The sequence below is a fragment of the Pieris brassicae genome, chromosome 8 (assembly GCF_905147105.1).
Source record: "Pieris brassicae chromosome 8, ilPieBrab1.1, whole genome shotgun sequence".
In the NCBI taxonomy this organism is placed as follows: domain Eukaryota; kingdom Metazoa; phylum Arthropoda; class Insecta; order Lepidoptera; family Pieridae; genus Pieris; species Pieris brassicae.
In genome coordinates, this window is record NC_059672.1 from 8,027,151 (window position 1) to 8,043,538 (window position 16,388).

Sequence of the window (16,388 nt, forward strand, 5' to 3'; positions counted from 1 at the left end):
TACTCTTCAAACCTAACCTAACCCAACTGAACTATTGTTGCAGTTCGAAAGCAATATTTTTCGGATTTTCTATACCTACATATTCGATTTTTTGTAACCACATCACAGATAACAAGGCAAATTAAGTTTATTATTATATTATTATTTAAAAGTTATCTATTACTTATTATAAATCAATCAGAGGATGTGAACAATATGACCTTACTCACCTTCAACCCCCTCTTTTGCATCGCCTGTAGTCACTTCATCCTTTTCGTGAGAATTGACACATTTCTCTAGAAGTTGACTGATAGGTGTGTTTCCATTAGCCAAGTCCATGGAAGAATGGCGTCCATGCTTACTCGTTGGTTTAATTTCGTCCGGTTCTATTGTTATCTCCTCTTCATTTATTACATCTTTGTCTTGACTAAAAAGCGAATAATAAATGTCAAAACGTTTAGGTTTTTACGAAATCTTATGTAAAGCAGTGGCGCTAAAAGCCTCGGTCTTGGCTTCAGATTTCTGTTTCGTGATCATTGCCGGTAGGATCAGCCTTCTGTGTCTGACGTACGCCGTAGATTTTTTGGCTTTAAAACGTGGGATTCCTCACGAAGTTTTCGTTCACAGAACAAGCAAGTGTTAAATGCGGCCATAGATAGAACGTCACAGCCACAGCCGTGGTTTGAACTTCGACCACAAAGATTTGTAGTACATTCGATTCTACAAGTTCCTTTCCTAAAGCTGCTTGGTCTATGGTGGGTCTACAAGATCGTCTTTTTTTTTTTAGAAGTATTGCAAGAGACATAAAGATAATCTATTAATTGAACGTGAAGTTACCATTATATTTAAATCTATGAAAATATACTATCTTAAAACAAATATAATTACTACTATATGTAGTAATTCAGTAATTCAATAGATTGCCTGAAATCACGTGCTCACGGCCACGATCAGATTCAGAAACGAGACTACGACTTCGTTTGTCAAAATCCAATAGGTTGTTTTCAATGTAATCGGAGGCAATTGGGCAGGAAACCTAATGGTAAGTGATACCGCCGCCCATGGACATTCAAATTACCAGAACGCTGGTGCGTTGCCGGCCTTTTAACAATTGGTGCGCTCTTTTCTTGAAGGACCCTAAGTCGAATTCGTTCGGATATAGTCTGGGGTCAGCTGGTTCCACATAGTGGTTTTGCGGAAAAAACTGCAGGTATTCACCAGAACAACTCTTCTGAACACTCTCCATGGTAAATACGGTAGTGGATACAGATATGAAAGAGACACTTAGCTAGAATCTCGTTTCTGAATATCACCTCAAAGATGTTTACTGTGGTTTTTCCATATATCAAAATTTAACAGGTTTTTGACACATAATTTAATACATATTTTCTTCTTTCTCTTCTCGCAGTGGTTACCTGGAAGAGATCGCTTGAAAGCGATAGGGCCGCCAGTTGCCCTTCTTTTAATTTAATTATGTAACCTAATGATTATTAATTTATATCAGAATATAACATAAACATATTAAAAATTATTAAAATACACATAGACATACTTCTCCAACCTTACCTTTGTTTGAGAACTGGGACCTTACTCGCTTCGGTATCGGTTTGGGTGTCATTTGCCATAGCGTCAGTAATTGGCGATTTTCTGTCCAACGAGTTTGTACCTAATGTTTAGAAGCATAATATTAATATATAAAACAAAATTGGGCTCCTTCTGGAAGGAATCTTTGTACTTATTATAATTTCATGGTTTTTCATTAGTGTCTGTACATAATAACAGAATAGCTTGAGGATAGACAACAAAAATTATGTAAAAAGATCCACTACGAAATCATCGTGGGTTTCGTAACTGTTTTTAAAAAATAATTCAACACGTCGCGTCGAAACGGTAAACTCTTCCTTCAAATTAACGAACGTATTTAAAATAAAGGCTACGAAACGAGGAGATATATCCACAACATGGAGTATTTTAGATTTCTTTATTAATAATTTAATCCCAATTAGATAGCACAGATCCATTTTAGTAAGTACAACTCAAAGACTATAACAACATCAACAACAAATAAAAATATATTAAAGAAATAAATACGCGTACACTTATTTCACAGAGCGGACAAGCGTACGTTTGGATTCCAAAAATATTGGTTATCATTAACTTATTTTTTATTTATATTCATTGTACTTTCAACTAATCACGACTGTTAGGCGATACGGAAGAATTATATTATAAATAAAACAAAAAAAATTAAATGTATGGTATTTTCTTAAATTGTCAACAGCAGTCAAGCAGCACTATCAAATGGGGTTAAATTAAATTTTCGCTTTCCTTAGTGTCGGACTTCGACTAATATTCATATTTTAAATATTCAAGAATATACAGAAGTCAATGGAAACAAGAGGATTTGGTACGTTGATGCGTTCATTTCCTGCTCAGATCTTTTTATTTACATTCTTTAGTTATACAGGCGTCTCTCTGCTTATTCGGTGGAAGGCTAAATAAGTAAAAACACAATTGTTGTTCTATTTGTTTCGCCTTACACAAGAGTAATATTCTTATTCAACATATTAAAAATTATCAGATAATCGATAAACATTTTAAATTTGGAATAATAATACTTTTCTTGATTTAAACTGATTCGTGTGACCGGCCAAAAATAAGGATTTTTAATAGGAGGCGCCGGTACATAGGTGGTATCCAACTGCCTCTCGGAAACAAAAATTATGTGTTGAGTATGTCTTGATTACCATACCCCGCGCGCCGGAAACCGGCACACGTACCATTCAAGCGGTAAACACCCTTTTAGAAATTGACACCAAGGTGAAACATACATAATATTTCTCATATACTGCGATAGCGCGATTTAACTCGCTATAATGCCATCTCGTGGCGAGTAAGGTAAACACATTATGAAGGATATCAAATATTATGATAATTTAGACTAATTATAATTTAAATCATTACAATAACTCCTGAGCTTGTACGACATAGAATATCTTACAATCATTGGACGTAAGAATTAACATATCTATCAGTCACTTTTCAAATAGTTTAAGTAACTTTTTTTGGGGATTTAACCGAATGTAAATGTAACTATTCCAGTTAGTAATGTTTTTTTATAAAGTTGACAAATAAGTTAAGCAGTTTAAAGAAAGTGCAATGAAATCACTGTTACCATAACTACATTTTCCTTAATAAATTGCCGAAACACACCCAAAAAACAATACAAATAATTAATATAAATTTCAAAACTTTACTAAAATCTTAATTACAGCTGTAAAATCGGAACATTTACTTACTGTGAGCATTAGTAAGGGATTTCTTTTTGTTAACCTTATCTCTTCGCTTTAGAGACAAGCCAATAGTGGTAAAAGTATTGTTATCTTCAGGAGAGAACTGAGGTAGTCTCATAAATATAAGCTGCGTCATATCTCTGAGGCACTGTTCAGCATTACGACGAAGAAGCTCTGAGTAAAAAAATGTTTTTCTCAATTAAACATTTTCATAATTTACAGCATATGTTGGATTAAATGTATCCAAAATATAAACCAAGGCATTCTTGATTACATCATAATCTTACCTGTAAGTCTAGTTTCAAAGCAAATTCGGAAACAGCTGAGCATAATCTCACAAACACTGTCATCTGTTAACATGGCACCCTCAGGGCTCAGCATTAGTGTTCGTAATACCTAAAAAAATATTTGATTATACTGTATTTATGAAATTATTAACATAATAAATACAAACCAAACCAAAATATTATCAGGGTTTAATCTATGGTCATACCTTAAAAACATTATTACAATGTATCTGAAAACATGTTGATTAGTACAACACTAGTACTTGTTGTACTAGTAGAAGATGTTGTAAGAGCATGTTTTATGAAAAGAGTAAAAAATTTGAACACATAATCTAACTTCAGGATTCCTACTTACAGAGCTTAATCATAACAATGGTATCAAAAAGTTCTTATGTTAGAATTAATTATATGATTTTTAATTATAATTTAACAGGACCTATACTAACTTACTTGTAATATTTTCATTAAAACAACACCATCCGATGAGTGGTCTGTGCCAACAAACCGAGCATGTGTCACAGCATCTGCTATATCCTCCACTGTGGCAGGAACGCTTGGGTGTGTGGGGTCTATAATTTAAATATAAACAAATAATTTAATACTTACAAAAGCATTTACTATTAATATTGTTAGTGTACAGTTCCTGGGTCAACGGGATGCTTCAAATAATAGAGATTTATTGATTTACTCTATATTTACCACTCGCGAAATAATGACGTGCTAATAGCTATATACCGAATTAATACAATTTAACAGTCAAAGAGAGTGCCTACGTCTGGCTATGCTCTCGGGGTGTAACTCCGACGATTTGGGAAATCGTCACGCTTTTAAGTGATCGATGTGTACAGCCATGGCACATACAAACATAGGAATTTGTCAAGCTTGTAAATGAGCAAGAATGTACGAACCTTGGCACGTACATAGGGATCATCACGCTTATAAACTAAGAAAGCCAGAGTGAGCATAATGTACAGCCTTGGCTCGTACAGTTAGGAAATCTAATATGTTGTAATTGCTCTTATCTTAAATCTTGTTCAATTTAGATCTCAGATTATAGAAAGACAACATTTATTTGATTAGTTATTCTATTTAAATAATTAACGACTCTGTTAAAACTGAACTTAGCACAACATAAAGTTGATATTTATAAATTATTTACCTATCAGCCCATATGATAAAAACTTATGTATAGATGATAGTGCTAAGCTTGTGACGGGTCCAGTTGTTTCCTTGCTTCGTATCACTTCTAAGAAAGGGCTTAAATATGTTCCAGGATCTAATAGACGAAGATCATCGACTTGATTCAAAATTATTTTCAGGTCTTGAAAGGTTCGCATGAGCATATCGTATTCTTCGTTTGGGAAAGAGTGGGATCCCCACCGTGCACTCCTTCGCATAGCGGTGACCAGCATAGCCATCTCGCCCTGGACCACAAAGATTCCATTCCCGGGTAAAGACATTTTTGAACACTTTTATCCAAAATCTTTTAACAAATTTTTGGTCATTGGTTCTGGGACTAGACTCAACAGTTACATATTTGAGGGCACGTATAACGACACCACACTCATCTACAGAGGAAAGGCTGGTTAAATTAATATAAAATCTATAAAAATAGTCCGAATTCATAAAACCAAGAATGTATGAATTCGATATCGTCACTGACATCTGACAAATAAAAACAATGACCTACGTGTTGACGACTGACGTCTTAAATATTTGGTATAGCCTTACTGCGGTAGATGGCAGCATTCTCAATTTTTATCAACGTAAATTTATTTGGAAGCTTTATAAAACAAACTTAAAATGCACGAGATCAATTTATTAAGATAATTACTTAAATAGTTTGTATTATATTAATTTATTTATTAACACATCGTTACAGAAACATAAATACAATTGACATAATTTTATGGAGTGCAACTGGCCTTATCTTTGGACTTTAGAGCTATCTCTTCCAAGGCAACCACTTATATTGTGATTTGTAATTTATTGAATATCGTTATGTAATTATGCATTTAAGTCGATCTCAATATTTACAATAGTCAATTTCTAATAAGGTCAATTGTCATAATATAATTGTCAGAGTTCAAAATGTCGGACGATTGTGGTTTACTTTTTTGACAAAAGGAAATTTTTCTTATAATAATCTAGAGAGAGTGACGTTGTTCCTTGTAAAATATCTACTAGATCTCACTAAGTAACTGTAAGTTCATGAATAAAATACATAATAATAATTAAAACGTTACGTTTTCCGTCGAATTCACAGTGAATGTGCGTCGTCATGCGTGCTATGTCTATCAACGTTTTGTCAATTTTGCTCTTTTTGTGATCGTAGGGTTATTCTTAAAAACTGTATCTGATTACGTTGCAGGCGGTGCGCAACCCAAATTAAGTTCTCAGAATGGTGAAGAAAAAGAGACAGAGCGATCCATCGGAAAACGGTGATGAATCGACTGAATCTTGCGATGAAACTATTAAATCCACATGCCCTCACGTTGCGAAGGCCGTGGACCTAGCAAAATTGAAAAGAGCCCTTAAAACTAGTGGATTTGAAAAGGAATGTGCCGAATGCAAGAAAAATCCGAAAACCGAGGACGACGACCCGAATTTTGAGATAGATTTGTCTTTGTGGATGTGTCTTCGTTGTGGGGGCCAATTATGTGGACGAGCCCGAAATAAGCACGCCCTTAACCACTTTAACACGCCACACTCTGACTGTCATGCCCTCACTGCTAACACAACCTCTTGGGAAGTGTATTGTTATAACTGCAACAATGAAGTCACAGCTACTAGTTCTAAAAAACTGCATGAATGTATTGAATATCTTAAAAAACAGGCTATTGGAAACCCTAGACTACCACCTATAGAATTGTTTCTTGACCCGCAAAACAAGAATATAGAAGTCCCATTAACTGTAGAAAATATAATTATAACTGATAAGGTTAAAGATAAAGCTATGGCTTTAAATTTACCTAGAGTTAGAGGCCTGTCAAACCTAGGTAATACTTGCTTTTTTAACTCAGTAATGCAGTGCCTAGTGCAAACTCCATATTTGTTGGATGTGTTGCAAGAGATGGCTACACCAGGGGAGAGATTTACATTACCGGGTGGAAAGTTAAAGCTTAAAGGTGAAAATGGAGATGATGGAAAGGAAGTTGACCTTCCCCCAATTACAGGACAACTTGCAGAGTGGGGACCTTTAACTAGAACACTGGCAGAAACATTGGCTGAATTACAGACAGGTATGTTCTTTTGCAGTAAATAGGAGATATAAAATCACTTATAACAAATAAAAGATTTTCTAAACTATATATATTTTGCACTTTATGTCTTCATTTCCATCTCTTGAATAGTTAATAAACAAAATAATTACTTCCTTATTAGAATTGTAACTAAAGTAATTTTACAGATAAATTGTAAGTTTAAAGGTTTTTTTTAAATAAAGTAGCATTATTATAAGAAATTTACTTTGACGTTCCATCCATCCATTTTACATCCATTTTAGAATATTTCATCTTAAATAATGTGGAATATATAATATTTCTTAAACATTCAAAAAGATAAAATTGTTAATATCTACATCATATTTAAATAACAAAATGATAATGTATTTTAAACTGTACATGGGATTGATATTACATAGAGCCATTTTTGACATAAGAGCTAATAAAGATGAATTAATATAAGCTATGAAAATGTGATTCTTTTACTTAAAAGTAAATGTGAAATTCAAGTATTAATTCAATTCAATTTAATTTCTATAAATTTTGATTTTTAATTAACCTCAATATCAGATGCCATTTCACGAAAGAGACATGGTAAATATTTATAGATACCACATTCAGAGATATATTTAGAATAATGCTTCACAAATCTATGATAGTCATTTTCTAAATTTGTCTCAAGTAATTTTGTGCACTAAGCATCAAAAGTATTTATTTACGCAAATATTAAGTTAATTAAATTGTAATATAAATAGATTTTTATAAGTAGGTACAATAAAATATTGATGCTTAAGATGAAACAAAACCTGCAGCTTGCTAGTGATATTTACTGTGCACTACCAAGTATGCCCTGGGTCTGGCATAATAATATCTTTAAATGTTTAAATTAAGAATAGATAAGAGAGAAATTAAATTATCCTAAGATTTTATGAATTTAAATATTATGAGCAGTGTTGGTCTAGTGGCTTCAGCGTGCGATTCTCATCCCTGAGGTCGTAGGTTCGATCCCCGGCTATGCACCAATGGATTTTCTTTCTATGTGCTTTCTATATGGATTTATTTAACATTGGCTTGAACGGTGAAGGAAAACATCGTCAGGAAACCGGCTTGCCTTAGACCCAAAAAGTCGATGGCGTGCGTCAGGCACAGAAGGTTAATCACCTACTTGCCTATTCCATTAACAAATGATCATGAAACAGATGCAGAAATCTGAAGCCCAGACCTAAAAAGGTTGTAGCGCTATTGATTTATTTTTATTTAAATATTATGTAAACACATATTAACTATGTTGTGACATAATAAAAGGTTTTCATACTGTTTACATAAAGGAAGCCATTTTATCATTGCTTGCTTAATTTGACATTGAATGGAAATTGGTAGGTTTTTCTAAAATCCTATATTTGTTTTTTTGGTAAACATAGTAAATCTCAATGTAATGCATAGAGGCATTCAGAGATTTTTAATAATCAGCCTTATTCTTCTTGTGATACTAATAGTAATCTTTTTTTTAATGTGGTATATGTTCAAGGCCTACAAATTTTTTTTTAAACTTTAAATATCATACAATATCATTGTCTGATTAATGGAGGTACATGTATCTGCATAATTTCAATAATCCTTCCAGGAATTTAATATTTTTAATACTTTATGTTAATTACCCAAAATAACTACTCTTTTGCTTAATTCATGACTTTATTACTAATGTTCTTAAATCAAATAGATAATTTGAAAATGATTGATTTCAAATAAATTTTGAATTATGTTTTCAGGTGAGGGTGGGGTGTACACTCCACGTAAGCTACTCTCGGCTCTAGTCAACAAGTTACCACAATTTGGTGGTGGAGATCAACATGACTCACATGAACTCTTACGACACTTACTTGAAGCTGTCAGGTTAGTTAGTATTTGTTGTCCTTGTCAATTATGAACTTAACAAACAAAATTTTTTGTGAGAAAAAGGGAAACAATTTTCAGAAGGTTGTCCCTCATCAATGAAAATTACGAGATATTCTCACATTTTGTTCATATAAATACATATGTATCATGCATTATGTAACTTGATTACAAATAGAAAAATATCTTAAATATTGATGGTTAAAAAGAAATCTGGTCAATTAAGTTTACAATGACGCAATTATCATAATTAAAATTATGATAAACTAATTATACAACCAAATTGATAATTTAACATTGACCAAATAAATTATGTAAGATACATATGTTTTCCTTATAAACATATGTTTATAATTGAATGACGTTTCTTAGATATTTTTAACAACCATAAAAATTTAACTGCTTATTATGTGTACCACAGAGTTGACTTATTAGATTAAATGTTGATTTATTTTTTAATGAATTCTAGAACGATTTTGTGTGTGCTATTTTTGCTGAAACTGATTTAGGCTATTTGTCTGTAGCTTTTTATTTTAAAGAATATTTCAATATTTTTTTAAACTAATATGTTCAATAATATACTATCTACGGCAAAATAGTACTGAAACAAAAAATAATGGAAATCACTTAAGAACCTAGTTCTTTAGTTAATCTTAATTAAAATTGGGTATGCATGAACCTAACCAAGTTGGGTTTAGGGCAAACAATTTTGTGTTTTTTTTATTAATTGATTTAGAATTCCAATACTAACACAACATGATTGTTTTGCTGGGAATCAAAACGGTCGAAGCCTTTACTGTAATTATGTAAATAATTTGTCATATTTAATTTCAGATCAGAGGACCTTCGTCGTTACCAATCAGTGATTTTAAGCAGCCTCGGTATGAACTCCAAGGTTGATCCATCCAAAGTGGATGGTGATGTGAAACAGAAAGTCAAATTTTATGGTCAGCAGGCATCCGATACTATGCTTAGACCTGAGCAGGTATTTTTTTTTAATGCTAACTATTTTATAATGCAATAATTAAATATTTATTATTATTGTATATTGTCGTGAACCATAAAAAAATCCAATATAAGTTTGGGGAACCCCGAATTATTTAAAAAAAGATGACTGGAAGAAACAAACCATTATGTCTGCTTTAGTAATGTAATAAATTAACTGAGTTACATCCAGGACATTCACTTCATCTATTAACCTTAATAAAACAAATAAAAATATGTTTTATTATAAATTGCAGGTGTTCCGTGGATTTCTAGTGTCAACACTGGAATGTCAGGAATGTTACCAGCAATCAGACAGAGCCGAGTACTTCCTTGACTTGTCTTTGCCTGTAGCAGCTTCACGACCACAACCACCGGCCCTTACCAGGAGAAGAGCGAATGGTAGGTTTTATATAGACTAGTAGGTTTTTGTTGATGAATGCATCGCCCCTTAGAATTGTCTTTAAATTTCGCGTTAAGGAAATTGTGAGTCACCGTTACCTGCCGACTTAGCCACGCCCCCTGCCCAAATTTATTAAGATTAAGACACGTTTACAGTGGCCAGTTTTAGGATGACCTTCGAATAATAATTTGCGAATGTTACAAAAGAGAGAGAAAAGCTGTACACTAAAGAATGTTTGTTTTATATTTCTTTATAATAATATTAAAAAATATATATATATAATATTAATATTTGCACCTAAGTAAGTTTTACGTTTTAATGAAAAATAGTGTTTACGCTAAGTAATAAAAACAGAAATAAAATAATAACTCCAGTTAAAAGAAAACTATTTTTTAACCGGATTAAGGCTATTTGTATTATTATAAACTTATAATTATTTTACATCATATTAAATTAATTTTTTTTTCTTTCAATGTGTAAAAGCTATATTAACCAAAGACAATACTAACTCCAGTTAAGTTTGGAGGCGGTTGTTGTATGGGGATCTTTAAATTGTCTTTGTTCAAAGCTGAGTAACAACTGAATTTAATATTTTAAAATATGAGCCTTTAATTAACACAACATTAGGGGTTCATAAATCTCAGAGACACTTGTGTTATTGGACATTATCGGAAACGAGAATGTTAAAATATGAGTGTGGTAAAAACTTGCTCAATATTGGCTTCAAATGTGATGATTGTTTACATTTGGTTTACGCTTTTAATTATTACCTAAACTATTTATATGTAACTCTCCTTAACTACATAAAATCGTAGAACACTCATGGGTTATTCGGGTTCCTCTAAGGGTGCTCTACCTCTGGACCATTGCTTGACTCTTTTTGGGACACTTGTATAAGGGCTGTGTCTCTCTTGTGTAGAGTACATAATAATAACGCAAGTAGTGTTTGCCCTGGTAAGCAAGGAGCTGTCATACTATTTTTTACGAAGGCAATACATAATAATATTTTACGTTTTGGTATACCAATCTACTAAGTTTCCTTTAAACACCTTAATTTAAAAACTTTTTTTTATCTTGGCTCCTTATGCATTCACATCACTTCTCTTTGTTCTCCTTTTTGTTAGTGACTAATGTGTTACGTCCCTCTAACCACTGTACGCTGTGCATGAACCTTTTCAGACGAATCCGCATTCAATGTTCAAGACGAGAACAAACCTTCTAAACATCAGCTCAAGAAAGAGAGACTCGCTGCTAAGAAAGCTTCTAGAAGAAACAAAGGTTTGTTACTCTTTCCTATAAAATTGGGAAAATTAAGTTTTCTACAATTCATTACATCACTATATATTAGTATAGGATCCCGCTATACAACGACCTTCACCGAGATGCTTATTTAATGAGACGTATTTTTTATGTTATTAAATATGCCAATAAATATATCCTATATGGGTTGCCTAACAAATTTCAGTCCAGAGTATTTTTAATTAATAATTAAAAAAAATTTTTTTTTTAAACATTGCACCGGTGTGATTATTAAATAAATTTGATACCAATCGAAAGTTTGAAGCCCATAGAATATGCAAACGTTAGGTTGCCTATTTTTTTCCGGTCACAACCACGGGTTGCCAGGTGTAAACAGGTAAATCTATACTAGCATTTTGCAACGTTTTGATTATTGAATCAAACTTAGATAAACTGAAAGATTATTTCATAAGGAACACGGTGGTATAGGGTTGCCTGCGAAAAATCAGTCCCGAATGTGTGTGAGAGAGAGGTCCCAGACCAACCATCCCATGCGGTAGAAAAGGACGCAGCGTAGCAGCTGTTTAAAGTCCGCCCATTTAAAGAAGGAGAGTGCGCATGCTATTTGTGCTTGGAAATGAAAAGGATAGCGATAGACGCGTATATGCTGTGCATTATTTTGGAGTAGTTAATTATTAATATACAGAAATTGTTATTTATTTTTTTATTTTTTAATCAATTAATTATTTATCTATGTTTATTGTTTATGTGACACTAAAGTATATACACATCTTTAGTAAAAAAGACAGTTAGAGTAAAACATATATATTACTTATCTGGCAAATTTTATCTTTATTATTGGGAGCCGAAATAAAAAACAACAATTAAAAGAATACTTCTGTTTATTGAAAAAAATTTAAAATATCATTTTTTTTTTTAATTATTCAGGTTCCGAGTCATCGGACATATAACTGTGATCTCCAACTTCTGAATCTTCTTCGTCATCACTCTCCGTTTCAGTTTTTTCGACAATGTCTTCTATTTTTAAAGGTGTATGATCCCCAATGAATCCTACTGGTTTTAAATATTCATCTAAGAACCAACCGCAGTTCTCAGGCTGAAGTTTCACGCATATTGGATCCGTTGCATTAAGCCACATGGAATTTACGAAAATAGTTCGTAAAATTTTCTGAGTTAATGATATCCAGCATGGTGGTATGGAGTTGGAATCGAAGCCTTTTATTTTTTTTAAAAGTGCTCGCCGTCTTCTTTTGCAGAGTAATTCTTCAAAAAAATGCGATGTCTCGCATCATTCACACTGGTACAGTTCCTGATACCATACATACTAGACGTAAATTCTTGAACAGTCTTCATTTTTTCACCAATGAAAATATCAGCAGCATCTGTTAATGACGCAAAAACTGTTTGATATTTTTCATTTTTTGAAAATTGCTGAAAAGGTTTTACTTTTTTTTACGAAAAGCTAACTTTAATGCACAGTTTTTAAAAGTTTCATCATCAAAATCAATTATTCCGTCATCCGAATTACACAAAAAACACTTTTTGGCCATTTTTTCCAACAATAAATAGCAGCACGTTTTTTCACTTGTATCTATAGCGACAATCTACTCCAAAATAATGCACAGCATATACGAGTCTATCGCTATCCTTTTCATTTCCAAGCACAAATAGCATGCGCACTCTCCTTCTTTAAATGGGCGGACTTTAAACAGCTGCTACGCTGCGTCCTTTTCTACCGCATGGGATGGTTGGTCTGGGACCTCTCTCTCACACACATTCACTCGCAGCGATATTTTATTATATAAAATTCGACAACCGTAATTCGGGACTGATTTTTTGCAGGCAACCCTATACCACCGTGTTCCTTATGAAATAATCTTTCAGTTAATCTAAGTTTGATTCAATAATCAAAACGTTGCAAAATGCTAGTATAGATTTACCTGTTTACACCTGGCAACCCGTGGTTGTGACCGGAAAAAAATAGGCAACCTAACGTTTGCATATTCTATGGGTTTCAAACTTTAGATTGGTATCAAATTTATTTAATAATCACACCGGTGCAATGTTTAAAAACATTTTTTTTTTAAATTATTAATTAAAAATACTCTGGACTGAAATTTGTTAGGCAACCCATATAGGATATATTTATTGGCATATTTAATAACATAAAATATACGTCTCATTAAATAAGCATATCGGTGAAGGTCGTTGTATAGCGGGATCTTAGACTATATGCATTGCATTTTTATCTATTCTAAAATACATGACAATTTTGGTGAACATAAATATAAAAAAATACAATCAAAATATTACGCTTCCAATTTTAGTTACAAGTAATTTCTTGAAATTGTATAGGAAAACAACCTTTTGTATGGTAATCAAGGTTTATAATAATTTACCAAAAACATTCAAAGATAATAAATACATTCTGAAGTTTTTAAGAATTGACTTTTGGAAAAAAACATTTTCTTAATGATTATTTGCGTGAAACATTAGAATTTATATTAATTTGATAACGTAATAATATATCTTAATATTGCGATTGTCCCATATTCTTGCAAATTAATTATTATTATGCATTTGATCATTTTTTTTTATATCAATAAGAATATAGTATTTTTGTGACTAGACCTGAACTCAGTTTAATTTAAATACTTGATTACAGGCACTAAAGACAAATCTTCAGAGGTGAACGGCAAGGAAGACGGTAAATCATCTTCAGAGCAGTCTGACGCTGACGTAGAGGACAACCTGGACGAAATGCCCAAGATTGCCCAGAACCAGACTTCTAACACCCCATCTGTCACCCACACTGCAGCTAACTTTGCAGCCTACCACATGGAGTCTGGCTACAATTCGGAAAAAGTCATCAGCTCCGACTCCATCAGAACTAGCCCGGTCGATTTAGACAAGGAGAAAACTGATAATACTCCAGAATCAACCGATAAAGACAAGGACTTCGCCGAAGCGGCCTCGTCAACCGCAGCCCTCGATTACAAACCCTTGAGCCGTCTGGAGAACCTTTCGAACCCAGATTCGGGAGTGGCCAGCCCCGATGCCACCAAACACAACTCCACAGAGACGGTCGACAACGTCGACTCGCCTATCAACGGAAAAGAATTGGGAAGTCACAGCTCCCTATCCAGCGAAATCAACCTAGATCTCTCCAGCCCTCTGCATAAGTTATCCCCGATCAAGAACGATTACGAAAGACCGGTGTCGAGAATATCGTTCGCTCCCGAGTATTCGAACGAAGTCGTCTCGCGCGGCATCAGCACCCAAGGGTCGAAGGACCTCTTGGAGAACAATTGGGAGTTCAACGCCGTCGGCCCGCAGAACGACATAAATAATCAGGAAGTCAGCAGTAAATTGGAAAAGCTAAAGTTGGATATGGACGACATTAAGCCCAAACCGACTTTACCGTCGCCCGTCGACGACGCGCCACCCTCGCTGCCCAGATCCAGTCTCGAACCGGAGAGGAACTTCGGGGGAGCCAGTCGAGATTTTATGTCCTTCTCGAGGCCGAGCCCTCTTTTGCCGAGATACGTTTGCGACGAAGACGAATGCAGCATTCAGTCTTGCCTCAGCAATTTCACTGCCCTCGAGCTGTTGACGGACAACAACAAAGTCGGCTGCGAAACCTGTACGGAGAGGATCAACGGGAAAAACGGGAAGACGGTGTACACCAACGCGTCGAAGCGCTTCCTCGTGTCCAGTCCGCCGGCTATTCTCATCCTTCATTTGAAGAGGTTCCAGATCGGCCCACGATGCATGTTCAGGAAGATGTCTAAGCACGTGGACTTTCCGACGATTCTCGATTTGGCTCCGTTCTGCGCCATGGATAAGCTGAAGAAGCTCCCGAACGTCAATCGCGGTCAGAACGAATTGCTGTACTCCTTGTACGGGGTAGTGGAGCACTCCGGGGGCATGCACGGGGGCCACTACGTGGCGTACGTTAAAGTGCGACAGGCTGTCAAAAGGGACGATCCGAAATGGTGGTTTTTGCCCAAGAGTGCTAACATACCGGCTTCGGGAAGCGGCGAAGGCGACGGCGATTCGGAATCCGATCTGTCGGGTTACGAATCCGGCGAAGGAGCAGCTCCGAGCGCGGAGGCTCCCTCGGGAAGATGGTTCTACGTCTCCGACAGCATGGTGTCCGAAGTGACCGAAGACAAAGTATTACGGGCCCAAGCGTATCTTCTGTTTTACGAAAGGATTTTATAAATCTAACCCGGCCTAAGATTTCTACGGATGGCATTTAAGTGGAAGACTGACGCTTTGTAGGGTCGGAATGAGTAAGATTTGTTAAGTTTAATGTTCTGTATATAGTTTTAAAAGGCTTGTCATTTTCTCTAATTTGTATATTAATTAGGAGTTTCATTGATTTTATTTGTACAATAGTAATTATTTGTACATTTGCAGTTAAAATTCAACTGCTCGATATGATTTGAACGGTTGTCAGACGGTTCCTACATTTTTTTATTTGTAGCTTCCGGCTCATTACTCGTCTCATATTTAAACATAGTGAAATATATGCTGTATAATACTATCATTTGTCCTAAAGGTGCTCCTACATACTTATGAACTGTATCACTTTATCATTGTAGGTGCACCTTTATTTTTATAAGGAATCTTTTACCTGCTCGTAGTCAAAGTAATATGCTATCGAAGATTCTCTCGTAGTAATTGTGGTTGTCAATAATATGCTTGTCGGCAAAATAGTAGATTTTAAATGTTTGGGACTCGTAAAGGGATAGTCTTCCATTGGTTGTCAAGGTCTTTCATACCCTTATATTGTATTTATAATTTTAATGCGTTTTTATTTAAAAAATATTACGTTGAATCCTGTACTGTATTAATTTTTTATGCTTCATTACTCTAATAAAATAGTTTTACCTCAATAATTCTATCTTTGCTCTACTCTTTGCATACACAAGGTTACTTGAATAATACTTTTCATTAATATAAAAGCGAGGGTAGGAGGGTAGTTACCGCCATGTAATGAAACCATTGGAGTATCTAGTGGTATTTTTCTTGTGGAGCAGTGTTTGCCTAGTGACTTCAG

General features: G+C 34.4%; 2 protein-coding genes and 1 non-coding gene across 5 annotated transcripts in view; 1 reads left to right on the forward strand and 2 right to left on the reverse strand.

Moving 5' to 3' along the window:
- Nucleotides 1-5,232, reverse strand: part of LOC123713829 (Golgi-specific brefeldin A-resistance guanine nucleotide exchange factor 1) — a 44,120-nt gene extending 38,888 nt beyond the window's left edge. For both annotated transcript variants that reach the window (XM_045667710.1, XM_045667709.1), the window contains exons 1-6: nucleotides 4,719-5,232; nucleotides 4,010-4,128; nucleotides 3,560-3,668; nucleotides 3,279-3,446; nucleotides 1,546-1,645; nucleotides 210-406 (exon numbers count right to left, since the gene is read on the reverse strand). In XM_045667710.1, coding sequence (XP_045523666.1) covers nucleotides 210-406; nucleotides 1,546-1,645; nucleotides 3,279-3,446; nucleotides 3,560-3,668; nucleotides 4,010-4,128; nucleotides 4,719-5,019 — 994 coding nt within the window. In that variant the 5' untranslated portion in view covers nucleotides 5,020-5,232. The remainder of the gene's footprint in view (nucleotides 1-209; nucleotides 407-1,545; nucleotides 1,646-3,278; nucleotides 3,447-3,559; nucleotides 3,669-4,009; nucleotides 4,129-4,718) is intronic.
- Nucleotides 2,652-2,784, reverse strand: LOC123713876. Its single transcript, XR_006754241.1, has one exon. It is a non-coding gene; the product is annotated as a U11 spliceosomal RNA (small nuclear RNA).
- A 407-nt stretch (nucleotides 5,233-5,639) lies between the features above and the next one.
- On the forward strand, nucleotides 5,640-16,229 carry LOC123712789 (ubiquitin carboxyl-terminal hydrolase 16). 2 transcript variants are annotated; one of them, XM_045666056.1, is made up of 7 exons: nucleotides 5,640-5,762; nucleotides 5,931-6,801; nucleotides 8,553-8,676; nucleotides 9,511-9,661; nucleotides 9,918-10,062; nucleotides 11,243-11,341; nucleotides 13,989-16,228. In XM_045666056.1, exons 2-7 carry the CDS (start codon nucleotides 5,961-5,963, stop codon nucleotides 15,545-15,547), a joined length of 2,919 nt encoding a protein of 972 aa, XP_045522012.1. In that variant the 5' UTR covers nucleotides 5,640-5,762; nucleotides 5,931-5,960; the 3' UTR covers nucleotides 15,548-16,228. The 2 variants fall into 2 exon arrangements, with proteins under 2 accessions (XP_045522012.1, XP_045522013.1); XM_045666057.1 differs by lacking the exon at nucleotides 11,243-11,341 and having other exon boundaries at nucleotides 13,989-16,229.
- Nucleotides 16,230-16,388: the final 159 nt, after the last annotated feature.